This window comes from Ochotona princeps, chromosome 7 (genome assembly GCF_030435755.1).
Source record: "Ochotona princeps isolate mOchPri1 chromosome 7, mOchPri1.hap1, whole genome shotgun sequence".
Lineage (NCBI taxonomy): Eukaryota > Metazoa > Chordata > Mammalia > Lagomorpha > Ochotonidae > Ochotona > Ochotona princeps.
The window spans coordinates 18,647,403-18,669,832 of record NC_080838.1 but is presented as its reverse complement, the minus strand read 5'-3'; the positions used below and the strand labels follow the sequence as shown (position 1 = coordinate 18,669,832).

General features: G+C 35.9%; 1 protein-coding gene across 1 annotated transcript in view; it reads right to left on the bottom strand.

The window, feature by feature from the left end:
- SLC7A11 (solute carrier family 7 member 11) overlaps window positions 1-15,652 on the bottom strand; it is a 76,388-nt gene extending 60,736 nt beyond the window's left edge. Inside the window, exons 1-3 of the mRNA XM_058666679.1 lie at window positions 15,121-15,652; window positions 9,775-9,901; window positions 5,885-6,000 (exon numbers count right to left, since the gene is read on the bottom strand). Of these exons, the coding sequence (XP_058522662.1) occupies window positions 5,885-6,000; window positions 9,775-9,901; window positions 15,121-15,400 (523 nt within the window). The 5' untranslated portion in view covers window positions 15,401-15,652. The remainder of the gene's footprint in view (window positions 1-5,884; window positions 6,001-9,774; window positions 9,902-15,120) is intronic.
- Between the last annotated feature and the right edge of the window lie 6,778 nt (window positions 15,653-22,430).

The window sequence follows — 22,430 nt, the reverse complement described above, 5'->3', positions numbered from 1 at the left end:
TGAGAAAAAATAAGATAGAAAAGCAGAAAATAGGTGAGTAGGTGGGAAGGTGGAGGATAGGAAGAGAGAAGGGCAAGCAGGGGCAGAAGGTGTCAGGAATAGGAAGAAGGGAGAGAAAAAGGAGAGATGCAGAGACTTTTATTTGAACAGCTAACTATATTTTTTTAAAAAGGAAATACATTTTCCCACTTTCATGCACTATGTAAATATATAATGGAAACTGAGATAAAAAATCGTGAGCATTGGGATCTTTCCTTTACATATTGTGAAGCCTTCTTAGAGAAATAGAAGACACGACCCGGCAAATGCTATGACCTGATCGTCTCACTTTCCTCTCAGAAAGCCGAAACAAAAATTCTGGATCAGACTGATTTTTCTCAAAGGTTTCTCAAAATCCTGCTTTATCTGAGCATCCAGACATTGCACTCATTATTTGTTACACCAAATTCCAGCTGAGAGGGATTCTATGACCCTGCAGGTATAGCTTAACAAGCAACCAGGCAGCCAGCACTGACGCACAGCAGCAGTTCTCAAGTGGCTGGAACTGCTGTTTCATCATGTGTCTTTACAGTGATATTTAAGACTACACATGTTGCTTATCCAACAATATTGAAAAGGGATTTGGGACTCACTAAATGCAAGAGTTTTCTGGGCTTCTGAAACAAATATTGTCTTCTTTCTATCTGCTATCTACCCACATGCTGATACTGAAGCAAGTGGAGACTGCTTTGACTCTTGTTTTACATCCTTTGAGCAATAAATGCTAATTCCACAATGAGAAAATAATTATAGTATGGTTTTCTGCTTCTTTAAATATGTCAAATTAGGACCTGGCACAGTAACCTAGCAGCTAAATCCCTCACTTCGCAAGTACAGGGATCCAATATTGGTGCCGGTTCTATTCCTGGCTGCTCCACTTCCCATCCAGCTACCTGCTTGTGGCCTGGGAAAGCAGTCGACGATGGCCCAAAGCTTTGGGATCCTGCACCCTTGTGGGAGACCCAGAAGAAGCTCCTGGCTTCTGGCTTTGGATGGGCTCAGCTGCAGCCATTGTGGCCACTTGCGGAGTGAATCATCAGATGAAAAGTCTTCCTGTCTCTCCTCCTCTCTGTACATCTGACTTTCCAGTAAAAATAAATCTTTTTAAAAATATGTGAAATTAAAATTTGGAGATATGCAGTTTTTATTTTTGTGGTTATATAGTTTCCTAAGAATCAAATTATAGCAATGAAAGTTGCACCCATGAATCTTGGAGATTAGAAATACAAATTTGGCGGACGCTGTATTTTGTGGAACATTTAGTGAAATATTAAAGATTGACAGTGTGATTTTTATATTGGCATGTGTTTCTTTCTGCACTCTCTACAATTCAGGGCTCTTTGGTTTTGAAGAAATTACACAGTCAGATCCTCAAGGTTTTCTCGCAGATTCAGGTTCTTTGGGGATTCTCACTACTTTGTGCTAAACTAATAAAATGAATGGATGTTACCCATGTATGCTCCATGGTGAGATCATGTGGGTTCCACCACTTCTTGTAACAGCTGCCTGGGTTCTCTGTGTGCCTTAACAAGCTAGCAAGCACTCATGCTGAGGATGCAGTAACTTCAGAAGTGATATGTACCAAGGAATGCCTTTTAAAAGCAGAAAGTCAGTCTGCAACTAATCTGTTGATATTGGTAATGAAAATTAAAGAAATGTAAATGATTATTTTATGGGCAATGTAGTGCAAAGATCTGACACTGATGGTGTTACTTAATCTCCCTGTCAGATTGCCTTAGTTTTCAGATAAGCAACTGATAATCAGCACATTATTTACCTTGTTTATGTTTACCTAAGTAGTAAGTGTGAAGATAGGATGAGAGCCAGCCAGTTCAATATTAGAGCTCACACTTTCAGCATTAGCTCACAGGTAAAACAATGAGGAAGTAGCTTTAGTACATATGATCTCATTGGCATCAGTTTTTTCAAACTTCGTGTGACTATTCCTCACTGCAAAGGCTCAGAATTGTCTTAGTGGGATTTCTCTCCAAGAATTGTTCATTTAGTGTTAGTGAAAGAGATGTAGATATAGTCGACTTCAGAATATTTAAAGTGAGTCAATGCATGTGCTTCTTTGAAATACTAACACAGAGTTAGTTCTAGAAATTATTTTCTGTAGTTAGTTCTAGAAATTATTTTCTGTAGTTCAATGATGATGAGAAAATAAAGTCTTGGAAATGTAAAATACCATAGTACATTTGTAGAACTGACCAATCTATTTCTCACAATGCACAAACATGATTTTGTTTGCTACTCACAATTATTCCCACCAGGTCTGAGAAGCAGTAAAGTGCTCCTAACTCATGTTTGTAAAATAGGTTAGCATGGCAATTGAGATTCTGAGTTTGTTAGGGATGAATCTGAGCCTAGATTTCATATCATAAAGAACGTATTTCTATAGGTATATTCTAACATTCTAGTGTATGAGCCTAGCTTCAGGTGATGAGAAAACCAAATTAAATATTCAAAACACCGAACATATGCTACAGCACACGGAAAACTACAATAACAATGAAAACTCGTGGACTTATTTAGAAGTTAGAGGGAGTAAGATTAGTATTGGGCTGTGGAAAAGCAGCCAAGCATGAATCTAAAGCTCTATTGCCTGGCTTGTTTATCAGAACAAGATTTTGAGTAAGCAAAAACTTTTCATCTTTATTATTCTGACAGAAAAGGAAGTAGAATTTTTCTTTTAACTGAGGTAAATTAGCAGTCGATCAACCCCACCCTCAGCCCATATTGTTCCTCACATGGTTGGTTAATGCTTCAGCAAGTTCAAAATTCTTTTTCTACGGTTAACTGGAGATTTTCAACTACCACTAACTATTTTTTAGAGAGCATTGGGAAGCTATTCATTCATGCAATTAAACTCTATTTTTTACCTTGTAAGAGCCCTTCACCCTTAACAGGGGAAAAAATCACCTATCCTCAGTTTGAAGAAGGAGGATGTCAGAAATTTGCCCCCAGATACATTTCTCCTTCTTTCTCTCAATCTCTACCTCCTACTGGTCCCTCAAAGTTAATTTTTACTTGGAGAAGTCTGGCTTTCCCAATTAGGCCAGCAACTGACACTGCTCCCACTGAGTCATAAGATATTCAGTGTTCTCTTTCAATGATTCTGATTGTGGAAAAACATTTGCTTCTCAGAATGCCAAGCCTGTGAAAGGAGCATCCAATTTTTAAATTAATCTACAACTAGCAGCAAACAGAAGGAAATGTTTAAGGTTCAACTAGCATTTACTTGGACTCTTTGTTATTTAATCCACTCCAATCTCTACTGTATGCATTTTGTAATCCCCAACATACTTATCTTTTTCCATAGCTACATTAACATTTTAGTTTGAAGTGTTTCCACTGAATCCTCTGGAATAGAAGCTTTCTCTTTAGAAGTTTATAAAAGTGGGATAAATAAGAAAAAAAGAGCCATCTTTAAAAGGATTACATCACATTGATTTTACGTCAACTAGTTATAGTTTTATTTTTAAGAAGCTACATATCTGAGAGGCAGAGTGACAGGGGAAAGGAGAAGAGAGAAGGAGAGACAGATTTTTCCATCTGGTGGTTCCCATCTAAAACGGATGCAACAACAGGGGCTGGCCAGGCTGCAGCCAGGAGCCCAACTATTTCTGGGTCTCCCATTGTATGGTAGGGGTCCATGTACACAAGCCATCCTCCACAGCTTTGTCATGTACATCAGCAGGGAGCTGGATTGCGATTGGAGTAGACTCTGATTAGGGGAGTTATGGGGGCAGGTGTTGGTGTTGCACATGGAGACTTAACCTGTTGAACCATATTGTTCACCTCAGTTAAACTTCTGAATGAAGAACATCTGTTAACTTACATAGCTCTGAAACATGCTACCTCTAACCTTTTTAAATTTATTTATCAAAATATGATCATTTCAGTAAATTCTACATCAATCATTCAAGGGAAAAGACTATGATGGATATTAAAATGTTAGCCCAGATTCAGCACAACCAGATTTATCAACAACTTTCCATGGATAAAGTATTCTATCAAAGGCTTTAAAACTTCAGAATTAATTTTACTTTATCACAGCCATTAAAGACAAATTTTCTTTACAGAGATATTTGACCAATAAGTAAAAATGAAGTTTAAAGACGTTTGTTAATTATCTCATGATCACATATTTAAGAAGCTGAGACATTGTTTCAATCTCAGTTTGTTTGCCTCCAGACCCTGAGCTATAAACAATTATGCTAAATGGTCCCGCCCACAAAAATGAATGGTGTTAGATATGAACGTCATATCAAGCAAGTTGTATTTCATTTTACTACATTTCCGTGATATTTGCAAAAATTGAAGACATCCCAGTCCTCTGAGTTTAAAATATAAATAAAATACACACATTTCTGCCAGAGAAAAAGATTTTACATTTTTATATATTGTATAATAGGATCAGTCAGTGAACAAATATTTGTTGAGAATAAGCAATGCACCAGGAGGTGTGAAATGGCCTGGAAAGAAAGCAGTGGATATGCATAATCCCTAGTCTTACAGACCCTCCACTATTTTCATGCAAAGCTATAAACAGCTATCATTTCCAGTGCACCTTAAAAACTTCTTGGTATTACTCAAAGCATCGTGTGTGTGTGTGTGTGTGTGTGTGTGTAATCTCATTTAATATCATCTAGTCCTCATAATACCTTACAAACTAGCATGGTTGAAGTAAGAACAATGAGATGTATAAGAAAAGTTAAGTGATTTGCCTCAAAATCTCAGGTCTGTAAGGTGTGTCAAGGGCAAGATGAATTAAATACACCTCACCTCTTCAAAACTCAAACATAATTCCCAGGATTTTTCTTTGACTTTCAGGAGGTTTCAATGAAGGAATATTATATGCACAAATTTGGTGGTTAAAGTGGGAAGTTCAGGATGAATGAACTACATTTATTGGAACCAGTGATAACTTGTGTGTCCTTTCGGATGCCTGCCTACAAAGTACCACTCTTGTTATTATAGTCAAAAGTCTGTCTATCCTAATTTTCCTGTTGAAACACTCAGGCATGACAAAAACTCCATAAGCATGCAGGTTGGCCATGTCTTGATACTTTTCCATTAATGAACAGTTAAAACTTAATCAGGTATGATCAGACTGATTTTAAAATCAGTAACTTAAGTAGCATCAAGAATGTGCTATCATTTCCCATCACACTAAAGGGTTTGTTATCTAGAATCTTATAGAAAATTAGAGTTATACTTGTCCTTTTTGTCACTTATGTCACTTTGTGCATGTTCTTTTTGTTTTTCCAGTTCCTAATATCTATTCTCATTGATTGAGAAGTGAACAATTTTCTAGTTTGGAAATCATAAAAAAGTTCTAGTTGAAAAATACTACTAACAATCAATTCTTAAAATCATGAGCAACAACAGAGAGCTGAAACTGTAACACCGAGTAACAGCAAATAATATAAAACATGTGAACACAAGATACACACCAACTATATTAACACAGCTCTATAGTGAAGTGTAACTTATATTTCAGCATATCAAGAGGTAGGATAATTTCCAATTCAAAAACTCATAAAATAACTGGGTTTTCATTTTTTAAAATCCTTTTGTACATACAATACACATAATGTTTTTCTTATAAGGTCATTTTTTTACCTGCTTTTTAAAAAAAGTACTCAATACATGTGCTGATTCAATGAAAACCTGGCATGAAATGCAATATCAGAGATCTGTGTACTCCTTAATTTCCAACACAAATTTGGAATTACAAACAAAATAATGCAAGGTGGGGAGCAAAATAACCATGAAAAAAATTGAATTTTATTTTCAGTCATTTATTTTCTTTTTGATTGTTTTTCTCTGTAATACTCACTTATTCCCACAGCTGTAATCAGCTTGATTGCAAGTTCAGGAATTTCACAGTGAATAAAGAATGGTTCCAGAATGTAGCGTCCAAATGCCAGGGATATCACAGCAGTAGCAGCTGGCCTAAAAAAATAATGCACTTATTTACACTTAAGTGAACTACAGAAAAAAACCATTTTCATTAAACTTTTTCTACTTTGACATGTTGTTATATAGCATATGGCACACCTTAAGCATAAAAATTCGTAATATTCAAAGCACGATATTTGTTTAGGTTGTTATAGACATTCCTTCTGAAATATTGCCTATAAAATTGGTAGCTACATTTTAAACTTTACATAGTTTTAGAAGCAGGGCTGGATACTATCCATTTTGCCCCATCCTACTGTATGTGATCTTTTTTCCCATCAAAAATCTGGTTGATTACAGAAGGTACTGACAAAGCTGGGCCTTATTAGAAGCTATCTTCTTTTTCAATAAGTCAACCATTAAGCTCCAGCCACGGTACAAACTTATTAATGGAACAGATAGAATGAGTCAGGGTGAGGTCAAGAAAATAAACACAAAACATAATGCTTCAGATAGGTGTCCCTGGAAAATATATAACCAAATACTTGATGTTTTGTTTTCTGTATAGACAAAAAAAGCAAAGCCAAGTGATTTTTCTTAATTCTAAAAAGGTACTGTGATGCAAAGTATAAATTTCAACTAACAATACTCTCGCAATTTCATGTAAACTGCAACACAGGGAATAAACTTTTCTAATTTATTTATTCAAATATTTTTCTGAAAACATTATACACTGGCATTTTAAATGTATGGATACATGAATGTATATTCCTTACACAAACAAGCAAATCCATGACATCATCTCAGTGTCTATGACAATCCTCCTTTTCAGCTTTTCTACTTTCTTATGTTACCTAATGCCGTATGCTTAGTTCCTAGATTATCAGAAAACCAATCACCAGCATGTGTTGCCAGTCTTGGCTTGTGACATTCAGTTCTTGATTTTCTTCTTTCTCCTATCCAAACAAGGTTGCTTTTCCTGTTCTCCACTATTTATAAAGTCTTTGATGCACAAACTATAATCTGACTATACCATCATGGCACTCTCGTATCATGCTCAGAATATGAAAGACCTTTGCATTACATTCAAGTCTTGACCTGTCTAAGTACTCCCTATATTTTTAATCAGCTTGCTCCCATAGTAAGAATGGGAGTCCTTTCTGCCCAAAGCTTTCTCAACTCATTAACTATTTTAAACACTTGAAGTCTTTGCTCAATGTCCCTTTTCCCAGGTAAGGCCTGGTGGATCAGATCTGCTAGAATATACTGTTACTGAATTTGATAGTCTTCTGTTACAGAACTTATCACAGGGACAATTTTACACACACTGATGTGATTTTTTCACTGATAACTATTTGTTCCAACTAATCTTGAAATCCAGGGGTATAAGACTGTGCCCAACTTAATCATGGTTATATCCCCATTGGTTAGTGCAGACTTACATATGGGAAAAATCCAATACATATTGAATATACAGTGAATGGTGAGTTTAAGTTAAAAATCTCTTCTTTGCTATGCCCTGATTGGTAGCTTGTCTTCCCTTGAAACAGGCTTTACACTTTGTTTCTGGAAACTTTGACTTAATTTGGTGATAAAATTTTAATGGGAAATAGTTTTCATAGGTGTTGGTAATAGAAATGTTGAAGTACTTCAATGTCATATCTCTTCTCAAGTGAATTGTTCTTCTGCATTATTTGAAAAACCAAATAAGCAGCAGTCTGTCATGACAGAGGGGTAAATAAAGACTTCTTTAAAGGTTTTAGAATATGTGCAGGTAATAGCCTCTATTAACACACACAAACACATGCAAATCTAATACTACATCATGAGGTAGTTTTATTGGAGTTAAGGTAGTATGTGATTATCAGTTATTTGAGAGCAGGAATTGTGACTCATTCCAATTTAGATCGGTTTGCCTTTCCATTCACATTCAGTAGCAATTTATTGAATGGATAAATTAATCAGTGAGCACCACATCTGTGCTATTGCAAATGGAATGATCATGCTCGTAATAACATAAAGCAATTAGATAAACTTACATAAGTAATAGATGGAAGAAGATAAATTCAGTGCATGAGGCTCTAAAGCTCAGGAGTGTGATACGATGCCTTGTTTGTAAGCAGCTCGCTCATCTGGATATTGAACATGGTGTATTTAAAATATAACTGAACTTTCACTTACTCAATAAAAACTCTAGTACTTTTTGTAACACTGTACACTGCCAGTTGTCTATGTTGTTTACAAAATTATTAGACCTTGTCTCAAAGCATTAAAATGCTCCCAATTTTTTCAAGAGAAATGGAATTCAGACACCCAACATAAATGTGAAGCAGAGGTAATTTTTTCAGAAATAAAGAAATATATAAGGTAAAATAAGAAGGGAATTAACACTGGAAAAGACAGGATTAAAATTGAACATTGAGGAATATGTAAGATTCAAACAATGCAGAAGCAGCAGAAGTACATCCCAAAATGAAGAATTTTACAAAAAGAAAAAAAAATCTTTCATTATTATCTCAAAAAAGAGTTTAAACAATTCAGCATTGTTTAACATTAGAAGTTCTAGGCCCCGTTGGTGGCCTAGCAGCTAAAGCCACTAGCTCTAGCCATTGTTGCCACTTATGAAGTAAATCAGTAGATGGAAGAACTTTCCTCTCTGTCCCTCCTCTTCCTCCTCTCTATATATCTGACTTTCCAATAAAATTTTTTAAAAACAGTAAATCTTTAAAAATTGATGTTTTGCTAATGCCACAGATAAAATTATAGTATAAGAAAAATTATTTTTAAAAATTAGAAGTTCTTTCTCATAAAAGGAGTTATCATAAAATTTATGATGAGTTCAATGGGTAAACTTATTAGCTCAGTGTTTGCCACCTATAAATAGCAGAATAAAAGCTCATTTGAATGCTGAGATATGTAAAAGCAGCCTTCAAAAGTTTTGTGGAAAACCTGCATTATTTTGTAATTCCATCTTTCCATCAACCTTGTGATGCTGAGAAGTTTATAGAAAGCACAAGTTGTCATGCTTGTTTCTATCAAACTGTCAGCAAAAGTGTACAGTTCAGACTTGGTCGAATTAGCCTACAGGAACTGTGGTAGAGTAAGCACATCACTCATCCAACATCATAGGCTCCCCATGAAGTTGAAAGAAATATGCTATTCAGAGTGACTTTGCACTATTTGATGCCAAGACAATCAGGAAGGGAACACATGTTTACAATAACGCCAAAAAGGTTTTCACAACTATAGTTCATTGATTTGTTTAAGATGAGGAAATGAGTTATTTATGGAATGTCAATTTGATGTTTTATGAAATGTGGGACTATCATGAAAATGAAACACCAAATTGTTAGGTATATAAATTTCTTAAGCATCAAATCGAATGAATAACCAAATTATATAACCTATGATTCAAAAAAACAACTTCTAGCATATTTAATTTTGTCTGATCAGTGAAAAAAATATAGTTTATCAAGGAATATTTTTGATGTTTCACATCCTTCCAAGTAAGCATGTTTCCTAAAAATGGCAAAGAAAATAATTGAAGGTTAAAGAAAAGCAGAACCTTAAAAGTTTGTTATCATATGGAGTGCTGCCAGTGACAAATTTGGTTTAAAAATGTTAATTTAGAAAGGTATATATATATATATATATATATATATATATATATATATATATATTACAGATTTTAAATCATGAAATGTTTGTGTTTACAGCATAGTCACATGATGTACATACTTCTAACTTATTAAAGATAACCAAGATGTTTCACAATGGTATAACAAATAGGTTTCTTTTTTCTCAATATTTTTCCAACTGTGCTCTTACCGTATTATGAGCAGTTCGACCCAAACTCGTACAAAAGCTAGTAATGGACCAAAGACTTCCAGAATATATGTGTAATGACCACCAGATTTCTTTATACTTGTTCCCAGTTCAGCATAGGACAAGGCTCCTGTGAAATATTTATAATAAAAGGTACACATTTAATACATATTTTAAGCTACCCAGAAGTTGCATCGATAAGCAGTGAAAATGTTGCCTGAGTTATATTCACTTCCTTTGGGCTGAATGGAGTCCTTATTTCAAGACAAATAACCATTTTGCATTTGCTGAAACCCACCAAATTCCTCTTCTAAATTCCTCTCTTAGAGGTCTGATTCATTGTATTTGGGCAACATATGTTTATTTAAAATAGTAATGACAAACTTCTAAAATAGTCATATATTTCAAAACTTTGAATTAAACCAGAGAAAACTAGAAGGTAGATATTAATAACACTGACTTATTTTGTGAAGAACACAATGTCACATAAGCATAATTATCTCGAGCTGATCTCATTGAGAATCCTTCTAACAATGATATTTCTATGGCAAGTGGAAATTTTTTAAAGAGAGAAAGAATAAAAGATTTTTAGATGTACTCCAGAAAGACTTGAACCCTATGAACTGATTTGTACATTATATGCTCTATCATGGAAATGAAACTGACAGCCTTGTTTGGTTCTGGAAGAGGTGACTTTCATGTTTTTGAAGTATATACTCTGGGTGGTTGAAGGAACATACTTTTACAACTGGAAAGAGACGTTATTGTCAAGATATATTCAACAATTTCAATGAGAATCCATCTTTTATTGGGGAGTAGACATGCATACTACACTTTGCACTTCTTGGTAAACTAGTTTTTCATATACAGTCCCTCTAGATGAATACACACACACATGTTTAACTATACACACATATGTGTCTATTTAGTTATCTACACACACACACGTATATATACATGTTTATATATATCTTGACAGTAGGATACAGAACTTTCTACTATTGTCAATACCCACAATGTCATGATACACTTCAATAGCAGAATGATAGACTAGTGACTATTGCTGAGAGAATACACTATTGTAATAAAATAAGGAAAAACAGTGAGTAGAAGAGGAAATGGAGAAGGTGGAAGGGGAAACCCCCGAGCCTATAAAATTATATCATGAAAAATAAAAATTAAGAAAAAAAAGAGATGCTACAATGTATAGCTAAGTATAGGAGGTAAAATCACTTGTACACAGAAACATTAACATTTAGGCTTCAAGTTTCAGTGGAACTGGGCAAGAAATGTTATCCCTTAAAACCTCAGTTTTGGGGCCAGCTTTATGATCCACAGGGTCAAAGCACTACCTGTGACTCTGACACCCCATTGAGCACCATTTCAAGTTCTGATTACCGCTTTTCAGATCCATCTCCCAGTAAATGGCCTGGAAAAGCAACAGAAGAAAGTCCAAGTACATGAGCCCTGACAGCCACATGGGCAATCCAGAAGAAGCTCCTGGTTTAGAATTCCAGCCATACTTGACTCTGGCTGTTGTGGCCATTTGGAGAGTGAGCCAATGGATGAAAATCTCTCACTGTTTCTGTCTCTCTCTGTCTCTCACTGTTTGTCTCTCTCTCTCTCTTTCTTTCTGTCTCTCTGTTTGTCTCTCTGTAACTTTTCAAACAAATCTCTTTAAGATACATCTTAAAAACCTCAATTTCATCTCCTGTGAAATGGAGAATCCAATTTTTACTTTACTTCCATTGGTGTGCAGAATGGGACAGCATGGATTATAGCCATTTCTACCAATTTGAGTGACTGATTATAATAATGCAACATAACACTCTATGAAAAGTGTTATCTATATGGCTACATACTCAAATGTAACTCAAAACTTTTGCCCTAGTTTCTCTTTTTTTTGGCATTACCATTTCTTTTATTATTATTATTATTCATTGATTACATTGTATTATGTGATACAGTTTCGTTGGAACTGGGAATCACCCCACCCCTCCCCCGCCCTCCCCCCATGTGGAATATTCCACCTTGTTGCATATCCACTGATCAAGTACAGTTGAGATTCCCTCTTTGCAAGCATAAACTAAACATAGAGTCCAACATCTTATAGTCCAATCTAGTTCTTCAGCTTCCTGGGGAGACCCTGTCCGGTCCGAGGGCAGAACCATCAGATTATCAACCCAATCAATTAAAGGCTCCAACATACCCTCAGCAACAATTAACTTCGTTGTGTAACTAATAGTTATAGTATTAAGTAACCAATATGTTAAAAACAATTGGCCAAATGGGCCAAACTGGAAACCATAATGCTAAGGGAAATGAGCCAATCCCAAAAGGTCAGATACCACATGTTTGCATTAATTTAAGAGGATATGATGTTATGTAAAACATGTTATTTTATGTATATTATGTTATATGTTGTGTATAAACTAAAACTGAATTGACAATGAGGTGATCACAGAAGATAGGAAATTGCCCTAGTTTCATGAGAGACTCAAAGCACAGAAAAAATGTCAGTAATCAGATCATTTATGCTTTTGATAAAACTGCCTATAACAATAACAAAACATGAATACTCAGTGAATCTTACTATTGCTTTCTGATTCCTTAATCTAGTACAACATGAACATCATTCTCAGAACAAATTTTCAAGTAGAAAATAAAAGAAAAACAGACTTTAAGATCACAGCCTAAACCTACTCTCCCCCACACATAGTTTAGGTTCTCACTTGGATGGGTCCAAGAATCTCTCTATTATTTTACAATTCCTACCATTAACCCTTAAGTGACAAGCCTGCACAACAGTGTCTGGGGCCAGTTTGGCCAGTTTAACTTAAATGTGCTCGGAATACTTGCAATACCCCAGAGCTGGGCAACATCATCCATACAGATTCTGTTTTATAATAAAGTTTTGAATAGTGCAGGTGATTTAGTGGATGATGAATTATTATTATTATTACACACCACTATAAAATCACAAGTTAAAATCTTAAATTAGGGTGTATTTGTATATAGATACTTTACTTTTTATCCCAGAGTCCTAGGGTATTAAGGGGAAAAAACATGCTCCTTACATTATGCTTTGCTTCCCGTTAGGGAGGTGCTCCTACCACAAAGCTCCTAGTACTTTAAGTGACAAACGTAGTGCAAATACAGAGAAGTAGATTAACACAAGAGTACACTCCCTGCAATTAATACTCAAAGAATACCAACTCACATGTAACCTTTTTTTTATTTAATTATTTATTATTTAACTTCAGTAATTACATTGTATTATGTGACACAGTTACATAGATACTCGGGTTCTCCCCACCCCTCCCCAAACCCTCCCACCATGGTGGATTCATCCACCTTGTTGCATAACCACAGCTCAAGTTCAGTTGAGATTCCCCCATTGCAAGCGTATACCAAACATAGAGTCCAGCATCTTATTGTCCAGTCAAGTTCAACGGCTTCTTAGGTATACCCTCTCTGGTCTGAAGACAGCTAGCAGAGTATCATCCCAGTCAATTGAAAGCTCCAACATACCATCAGCAAAAATTTACATCATTATGGAATTAATTGACATAGTAATGAGTAACCAATATGTTAAAAGTAACTACACTCCTCTAAGTTGTTTCCTCTGAGCTCCTGCACAAGGTGATAGACTAATGCACATTTTCATAGCTGCAGTCAATATCACTTTAACTAGTTCAACACTCAGAATAATCTAGATTATCACATATGAATAAGTCTTAGTATGTGCAAACGTGGAATCATATTGTGGAAGCAGCATACATGTTTTAAGAATGCAAAGTCCAGGAAACCGGTTGTGGTTTTTATGATTAGATAATGATTTATTCTGAACAATTCAAGTGCCGTAGGAAGATTAAAGGCTGAGAGTGAACAGTCATTATGACGATAAACAATTAATGTTCTTTTTGTTTATCTACAACTATATATGATAGAACTATTTCAGTCCTAATTATTGCTAAGGCTTCTGTAAGAGTTTGTTGTAATAAGACTACTGCACAGTGTTGTATAAGGATGGAGAATACACTTGGAAAAAAATGACACACAAATATTACTAAACATTTTATGAAACACAAACCCTTCACATGAATGCCATAAACTCCTCTTAAAAACTTAGAAAAATCCTCTTGACTGTTTTAACATGTTTTACTCAAAATACATTCTTACTAAAAGTAGAAGCTTGATGCTCTAGATGACTGCCCAAACCAGTGGATAAAAGCATCACAAAACTCAAATAGAAAGAGTGAATGGACTGGCACCCGTAGGACCAAGAATTGATCCTTACGCGTAAAGCTAAGAAAAGGTCAGTAACTTAAAGTGAAGCAAATTTCAAAATCAAAACAAACACTTCCAGAGATGAGCAAATAATTGTAGGCATTCACTGCACTGCATAAACAAACTTTAATATTTTTTGATAGTTCTTGTTTGTGTAACCTTTCCAGCTAACTCAGGTAACCTCTAACAATCTGCCTAGGTCATTAAGTAATAGTTATTTCCTCCTTATCATTAACGCATAATCAATAGAAGAGATCAAATCTTTCAAAAACTAGTAATCATATTTCTTGTACCATTTCTTTCCAAATTTACTCAGTAAAGAGATGGACAAATTATTTGGGTCTCCAGAAACCATGGGAAACACAGATGAAGAAAACAGATCTGGGCAAGCACGGCAAGCTAACAAGTAGTTTTAAAACTTGTATTGCAAAAGTCAAGAAATGTTAAGAGGAGATAAAGGTTGAAAAACATTTGACGTGTGCTCAGGTCATTCCCTTGTTACCAGAGCTGATAGCGACTGAGTTATGGGCGGGACTTTAGGAAAAGTATTAGTAATCAACAAGCAGATGTGTTCAGAAAACTAGGAAGGAAAAGACTGGCATCCATTTGTTTTGCTGATCCAGTCACTTTGGCTTGTGCTGAACTGCTGTTCCGGGACTAAAGAGGCCACTCCGAATTTTGCTTCACAGGTGTCTCCTGCAGAGTGCCAGCTGCCTGAATGCCCAAAGCAGAGGGAACTAGGCACGAATGCCCAGGTAGAAAGCATGCATGCATTTTCCTGGATCATCAAAGTTTGCTTTTGAGTTCATCACCACAGGGGAGAGTCAGAAAACAGTCTGAGTTAGGAAAAGAGAGTATTAGCCTGCAGGAAGCAATTTGGGGCAATTCAGGATCAGGACTGCAGTGAGCACGGCTTTGCGGCATCTCACATACCTCCACGTACAAGTCAGATAATGAGGAACAGACTTGGCTATTCCTTCAAAGTTAGCCGGCACTTTCCCCAGACAGCAAACTTCCCAGCCGCGCAGCCACACCTCCCAGCCCAGAAGTCTCACTCACCGAACAGGGACAGGATCCCGCAGACGGTCCAGACGACCAGAGACATGCCCACGGTGCCGGTATTGCGGAGCACGCCCTTGGGAGAGATGAAGATTCCCGCTCCGATGACGGTGCCAATGATGATGGAGACCCCCCTCAGTAAGGTGATTTTCTTCTTCAGCACCACTTTCTCCTGCCCAGCGGGTTCCTTACTGCTGCCCATGGAAGGCAGTCTCCCGCTCGCATTTCCCTGCAGATAATTCCCTTTGGAGATAGTGGACACACCAGGTTTTCGGACCATAGTAATGACACCCAGGGGAGAAATACCGCAGAGAGAAAGAAAACAAAAACTTTTCACTTTAGTGTCTCTTACAGTGTGACTGATCCCTCCTCTTTGCTTTCAAACTGTCTCTCCCTCAGTGCTATTATGAGCACAGGTAAGAACTCAGGTGTATTTTATCCTTCACAGCTATCTAATTACGACTCAGGAACACCTGTGTGTTCAAGGTGCTCTCAGTTCTCCACGTCCTTGCACTACCACTGTTGTTGCTGCATTACAAACTAGCTCAGCTTCCTCGTGGGCTTGTATTTAAGCTGCTGGCTGTCACACCAACTTACTCCAGCTTCATGATGATGCAAATTCTCCAGGTTTGCATCAGCCACAGGAGAAGACTCTAGCATTACTCAGCAGTTTTGTGTTTTTTTTAACAGTAGCAGCAGGTTGCTCAACTGAGCTAAGCTTTTCAGAGAACAAAGCATACACTTAAAAGGGATCTTAACCAATTCCGAAGTAGTAAATTCAGAACAGACCTTCCCAAAGATTAAAAGCGACTCCTGTGAGGGACAAAAGCTCTTCAAGCAGGAAACAAAGTGAAACAGGAAATGATCCCTTCATTTTAAGGAGTTTCTTTTTTCCTTAACTCACTTACGCAAATACTTCACAGGCAACTCTGTCCGTGATAGAATGCACTTCACAGCTGCATTGTTTATAACAAGGGTATTGAGATTTCATAATTTTAACATCCTTATTTTCACTTTTTTGCTTTTGAGTTTCCTAGCAACAGTTAAATCTAATATTTACATTACCAGAAAGATTCTTCATTCTTACCTGTTGCCACGTACCTAACAACCTAGCATTAAAGATAAAATGATTTCCGATGAGTCATAGTAAATCAGTATTTAAAGTCACACAGAGATGAGTGTGACAAATTTAAAACTCACAATGACTCTGGAAAAAATAGATACACTAGGTGACTTCCTGAACTAACTAGAACATAGATATTTCCTCTTCACACATATTCCATCAAATTACTGAAACGTCCTAAAAATTAAACAATGATTACAATTACTTACAAACAGGCACAAAGCAAAAGCACTAAAATAAATTCATAGAAGAACAGTTGAACTATACATTTGCATTTATTCTGAATTATATGAACTATTATATTATGCTTATACATTAACAATGCATTAAAATTGAAGCTAAGATCAAAATGTTTACTTTTTAAGATTTATTATTTTTAGTGGAAAGACAGATTTAAACAGAGAAGGAAACAAAGAGAGAAAGATCTTCTGTGGGCTGGTTCATTCCCCAAACGGCTGCAAAGGCTGTAGCTGTGCCTAGCAGAAGCCAGGAGCCAGGATCTTCTTCTGGGTTTTTGAATCCTGATGTGTTCAGCCCTGACTTCTGAAAATGTTGAGAAGTGAACCAGCAGATGAACAATCTCTTTCTCTCCCTCCCTCTTTCTCTCCTTAACGTTCACCTGATTTTCACATAATTTTTTAAAAGGATTTGTTTTTTAAATAATAAAAATGAATAATTTAAAACACATGAATTTGGTTTTGACATAGCAAATTTGAAGTTTTTATGAATGAAATAAATCTTTTGTTTTTCAGCTGTCATGTCTTTCAGAAAATAAAAATGGAAAGATTTGTCCCATTCAATGTTGCTGAAACTCCCGGAGACAAAAAGAAAAATGAAGTGAAAGAAAGAATATCCTCCTAGTTCTCTTGGTTGCACATAAGGGGAGAAAAGAGGCTTTTGTTTCACAGAAAGGGGAAGTCACCCTCTCTGAAGAAAAATGAGTCAAATAGAAACCTAGGAAACTCAGGAAAATTCTGTCTCCAATACAGGCCAGGCTTTAATTTTAAATTTTGTTATAAATGACTAAATCACTCTGTTAAGATTAAAACTCCCTCTGACAAGAACTTACATAAATTCCAAAAGAGAACAAATGTTCTTTCAATATCAAATAACATTATATTCTTTTGCAATAAGAAAGAATACAAGTTTTTGTGGAAAAGTTGCTATAATTAAAATAATGGTCAAAGGATAGTATTATAGAGAGCGACATTCAAAATTCCACAATACTGTATGCAGCTCATTAACAGCTACATGTACAAGAGCAGGATGCCTCTGCTCCATTTCAGTGGAAAAATGGAAGTTATAAAGAGAATGTTGTATTACTTTCAATGTTAATAAACACTTTATATAAACACCAGTTCTAAACTTGTAAACTAAGAATTTGGATGGCCTTCAAAAGTATGTAGATAACAAAAATGAATTCAAAGTAAATGAATTTATACTCTCTGTTCTACTTAAGTCTTATTTTAAAAATTCTTGTCAAATAATTCATCATTATTCAAAAATTTTATGTAGTACCTGGTATGTACCAGGACTAAAAGTTCTTAATAGCACATACAGATGTGATGCTTTCTGTTGGCTATCATTTTCTAATAACCGTTTTTATTGCGATCATCCATACGGGCAGATAAACCAGTCTAGGCAAAATCATCATCATCATCATCATTCTTACTGCAGGCTGGAGGAATGTGTCCCAAGCTAGGCTATTGCTAAATAGGATTAAAATACTCTTTTCTGCCTAGTTGCAGGCTGTAGAGATGTTGCTACAAGCTGTAGAGATGTTAACTAGGACACTAGCATCTAATATAGTCTCAGTTTCTCTCCGATTGTTCCACTTCCAATCCAGCTCACTGTTAATGCACCTGGGGAAGCAGCGCGAGATGGCACAAATGCTTGGGATCCTGAAACCATGTGGGAGACCTGGATCAACCCCTGGGTCTGGCCTGGCTGGCCAATCCCAGCTGTTCATTTTATTTTGGGTGTGAATCAGAGGATGGAAGATTCATTTTCTCTCTTCTTCTATGTCTCTCTTTCCCTTTTACTCCCCCTCTCTCTCATTCTTTCTCCCTCTTGATCTGTAATTCAACCTTTAACTTGATCAACCTGTTACTTGATCTGCCTTCTTGATCTGTAACTCAAACTTTCAAATAAATAAAATAAATTTAAAATAATAATAATAAGCTACCCAAAACAACTGATGGACATGTCTTCTTCCATGTTGCAAAAATCTTTATGGAGAAAAGGGAATATGTATAAATAAGCTATCTTGAGACAGTTCTAGTGTCATAAGTTCTGTTTTAATTCTTAGGAGACTCTGGATAATGACGTTTTTAGTTTGTTTTAATGCATAAGCTTACCTAGCTTCCTTTTAGGTACATTGTCTACACTATACTGTTGTAGAGCTAAATGGAAATCATTATAAAAACTTCTAGAACTGTTTGCCCAATGTGATAACCAATGACCACAGGTGGTTGTCAATACTTGAAATGGAGCTAGAACTTTAATTCTCTGAAATTAATTATTCAGGAAAGGGATTATGTTACAAAAAATTAAGTTGGCACTACCTCTAACATAACGTGAGCTAAATTATTTTTTTTTCTGTTCTGAGTCAAAGATATCCCCCTTATCCTTTCTTCTTTTCTTCTTCTTTTTTTTTTTTTTTTTTTGTTAGAGAAGTTATTTCAGAGGATGAAAGAGAAAGAAGAAAAACTGCCTAACTCATTTGGTGAGTCTAGTGTAGAAATTGGCAACCATTTCCGGTAAAAGGCCAGGTAGTAAATATTTTAAGATTTATAGCCATACCTGGTCTCTGCCCAGTATTTTTCCTGTGTTTGTATTACAGCATTTAAAATGTAAAAATTCTTAGCTCCAATATACTTAGCCAATTCTTTGTCTGGTAATACCTTGATTGCAATTATGATAAGACAAATACAAAGTTATAGAAATGGCTTACAGCTGAGGTCTTCTTAAATAAACTTTTATTAGAATGCAACTATGCCCACTCATTTATATGTTTTCTCTGGCAGTTCACAAACCACAAAAGCAGAGTTGAGTTGTGGCAAAAGAAACCAAATAGTTTTCGAAGTGGAATAAAAAAATAGCTTTCTCTTTCCACAAAAGGTTTGCTGATCCTGGCTTTGGAAAATGCACAGGAACTGACAACCCATTTTCTATCTTGCTAGTAATTCTACTTGCACTCTCACTGTTTGATCTTTTGGCCTTTGGGCATTTTGAAGTCACTATTCCTTTTGCCTGAAATTTTGTTCTTTTAGCATCTATGTACAACATTCCTTTACCTCTCATCCAAATTAATAATATCATAATAATAACTACATTGGAGGGTATCTACCAAATTTCTCTCTCCCTCATCAGATTGTGAGCACCCTGATCTTGGTTTGCACTTTCAGTCCAGAATTCCAAATTATCAGCTCATGATTTGTTACTGAATAGTAAATATTGAGCATATTTTAAAATGACTATTTTTCACTAATAGAAGCAATACTGTTAGGAAGCCTTGTTAGGAAAGTGAAAGGAGTGAATTAGAGTTAACGAAAGAGCTGTTGCCATTCTTCACAACAGAAATTCGATATATAATATATGCAACAAGAACTACGAAATTACAGTATAGAACCAAAGAATAACATAGGCCAAAAACCAGAAAAACCAGTGTAAAATGTGCTATAGCTAGACAGGAAACAAAAGAATCCAGCCCAGATAGAGGGGATGTTTTAAGATGGCCACTTACTCATGTGATCAAACTTAACAGGATAACTTGATTTTTAATGCCAATTCCTTGTTCTTTGTTTAAAAAAAGTTTTAAAAACTAAGCAATCTATTCATAAAGTTGAGATAAAGTAATGCAAAATATAAAATGTCTGCAATGCCATTTAGCATAGAATCAAGGCTTGACATGTCTGCATCCAGTAATGGAATAGCTGGGTCCAAGTTCCTACTATGTTCTCAACTCTCCTTTGCTCTTAGTGTGAACCCTGGGAAGCCCCAGATTATGACTCAAGGACTTGGATCCCTACCAGCCATGTGAGTAATCCCAACTTAGTTCTGGGCTCCTGGCTTTTGCTTGTTTCAGCGCTAGCTCTTTCAGGTACTTAGAGTTACAGCGGATGGGAGACCGCTCACTCTCTCTTGCTCATTCTCTCACTTTCAAAAAATAAAATAAATAAATACTTACTTTTAAAATAAAACTGACTAAAAGTAATATTTCTGTTTCCTTTAAGTAAGAATAGGAAGTGCTATGATTGAGATATAGTTTGAAAGTGTCACCTCAACATTCCAGGTAGTGAAGGCTTGCTTCCTACGGTGGTGATGTGGAAACTGATAGAAACTTGCAGAGATGGAGTGTAGTGGAAGGTCCCCAGGTCACTGGTATGTGGCCCTCGGAAGAGAACGTTGGTTACCTAAATGAGTTCTTAGGAAAGTCAAATGTTATAAGAGACCGAGTGTGAGCCCTGTGATCACCTCTCTACTTTCTGACTCACCGGGTGATATTTCCACTGCTGGAACTATGACACTTTTTCATGAACCTTCAACCTTTAAAATGTTGTTTAATAACCCTCTCTATAAAGTTGGACTGCCTCTGACGTTTCATTATAGGAAACCAAAGCTAAGTGTATGACTCATGAATTCATTGAAATTCATTGGTATCAGTATCTTGGAAAAAAAGGGGGAAGGGAGGGAGGAAGAAGAAAGAAAATAGAGAGAGATAAAGAAGGGCAGTTGAGGGAGAGAAGGAGAGAATAAGGAAACCAGGAAGGAAAAGAATAAAAAGAAAGGAAGAAAGAGAAAGTGTATCCATAAATCAGAAGAATCTAAAATTAAAAAAAGCCCACAGTAACAAAAATGGAAAAAAAAAACCTTAATTGTTCTAAATTATAATCAGGAAAATGGTGTGTGTATGGGAAGGAGGGGACACAAAAAAGGAAAAGTTAAACACAAAGCCTGGAATGCGTTGAAATAGATCAATACTATCAATACATTTAAATAGATTAAATTTTGCAATTAAAGGAAAGTTACACTGGTTTCTAAAAAATCAACATCCAGGTAGAATATATTTGTAAAAATATGAAACTAAAATGGATAACTTTAAGACAAAGATAGTAGAGCTGGAATAACTATCGACACTTAAGAAAAACAACGGTAGTATAATACAACACATTAATACACAATAATTTTTGGAAAATTCAACTCGCTTCTGTCACTATTTATTAAATCAGTAAGAAGAGAAATGCTTAGTAACCAATTATTGATGTTCTACCTACATATCACCCTATTACTTTTCTTGTTTTTGGTTATGCATTGCCTACCTTATAATTTTGCTCTGAATGGGCACACCTTACACGTTCCTCAAAGGACTATCCCTAAACTAAGGAATGGAGCCCCTTTTCCACAGAGGCAAAGATTGGAAATGCCTGCAAGTTTACAGCTCTTATAGATTGTTAGCCACTGAGTCCCCTGTCTTAGGACATGGAAGTCCAACCTAGAGCTGAGACAAACTCTAACATCTGCTTTATCCTCAGAGCACTTCCAGCTGAGCCTTCACGTTGATTTTTCTCAGGCTGTGTCCTGCAATTCCTAACAGTACTCACAAATACATTTCCTTAGCGAATCACCTACTTACAATTTTCCTCTTGTGCAGGGGAGCCTGGTCTTGCAATAACTACACTGGAACTAGTCTGGATGCAGACTCTGTAAAAGGAATCTGTAGTTTACTCACCAAACAACGCATGGTCCCCCATCACTGTGTGTAAATAGAGTTTGACAGATTCTATCAGGTTATTGTGTTGAAGCTACTAAGACTTTTACCCCAGGTGAACTGGGATAAGACACAGCAAGAGATACGCTTCCTTGTACAACCTCTTGCATTCCTAAATGCCAGAAAAGTCAAGAATAAAAAAAAGGATATCCATTGTAACCACCACCATTTAACATTACTCATGCGCTAACTGGCTTCTGCAGTTTAACAACAATGAAAAAGCATTTAAGCATGAAAAACTGAAAAAGAGAACGCAAATTCTCATTGTTTATTAATTACCCTAAAAAAACACCAAAAGCATCAAATGCCAGTAAAATCCCTAAAACAATGAATTAACTTTCTTAAGATAATAATTCAATATAAACACTTCTTAAAATCAAAATTTGTATATAAGAAAGTAAATGAAACAATAAAGGA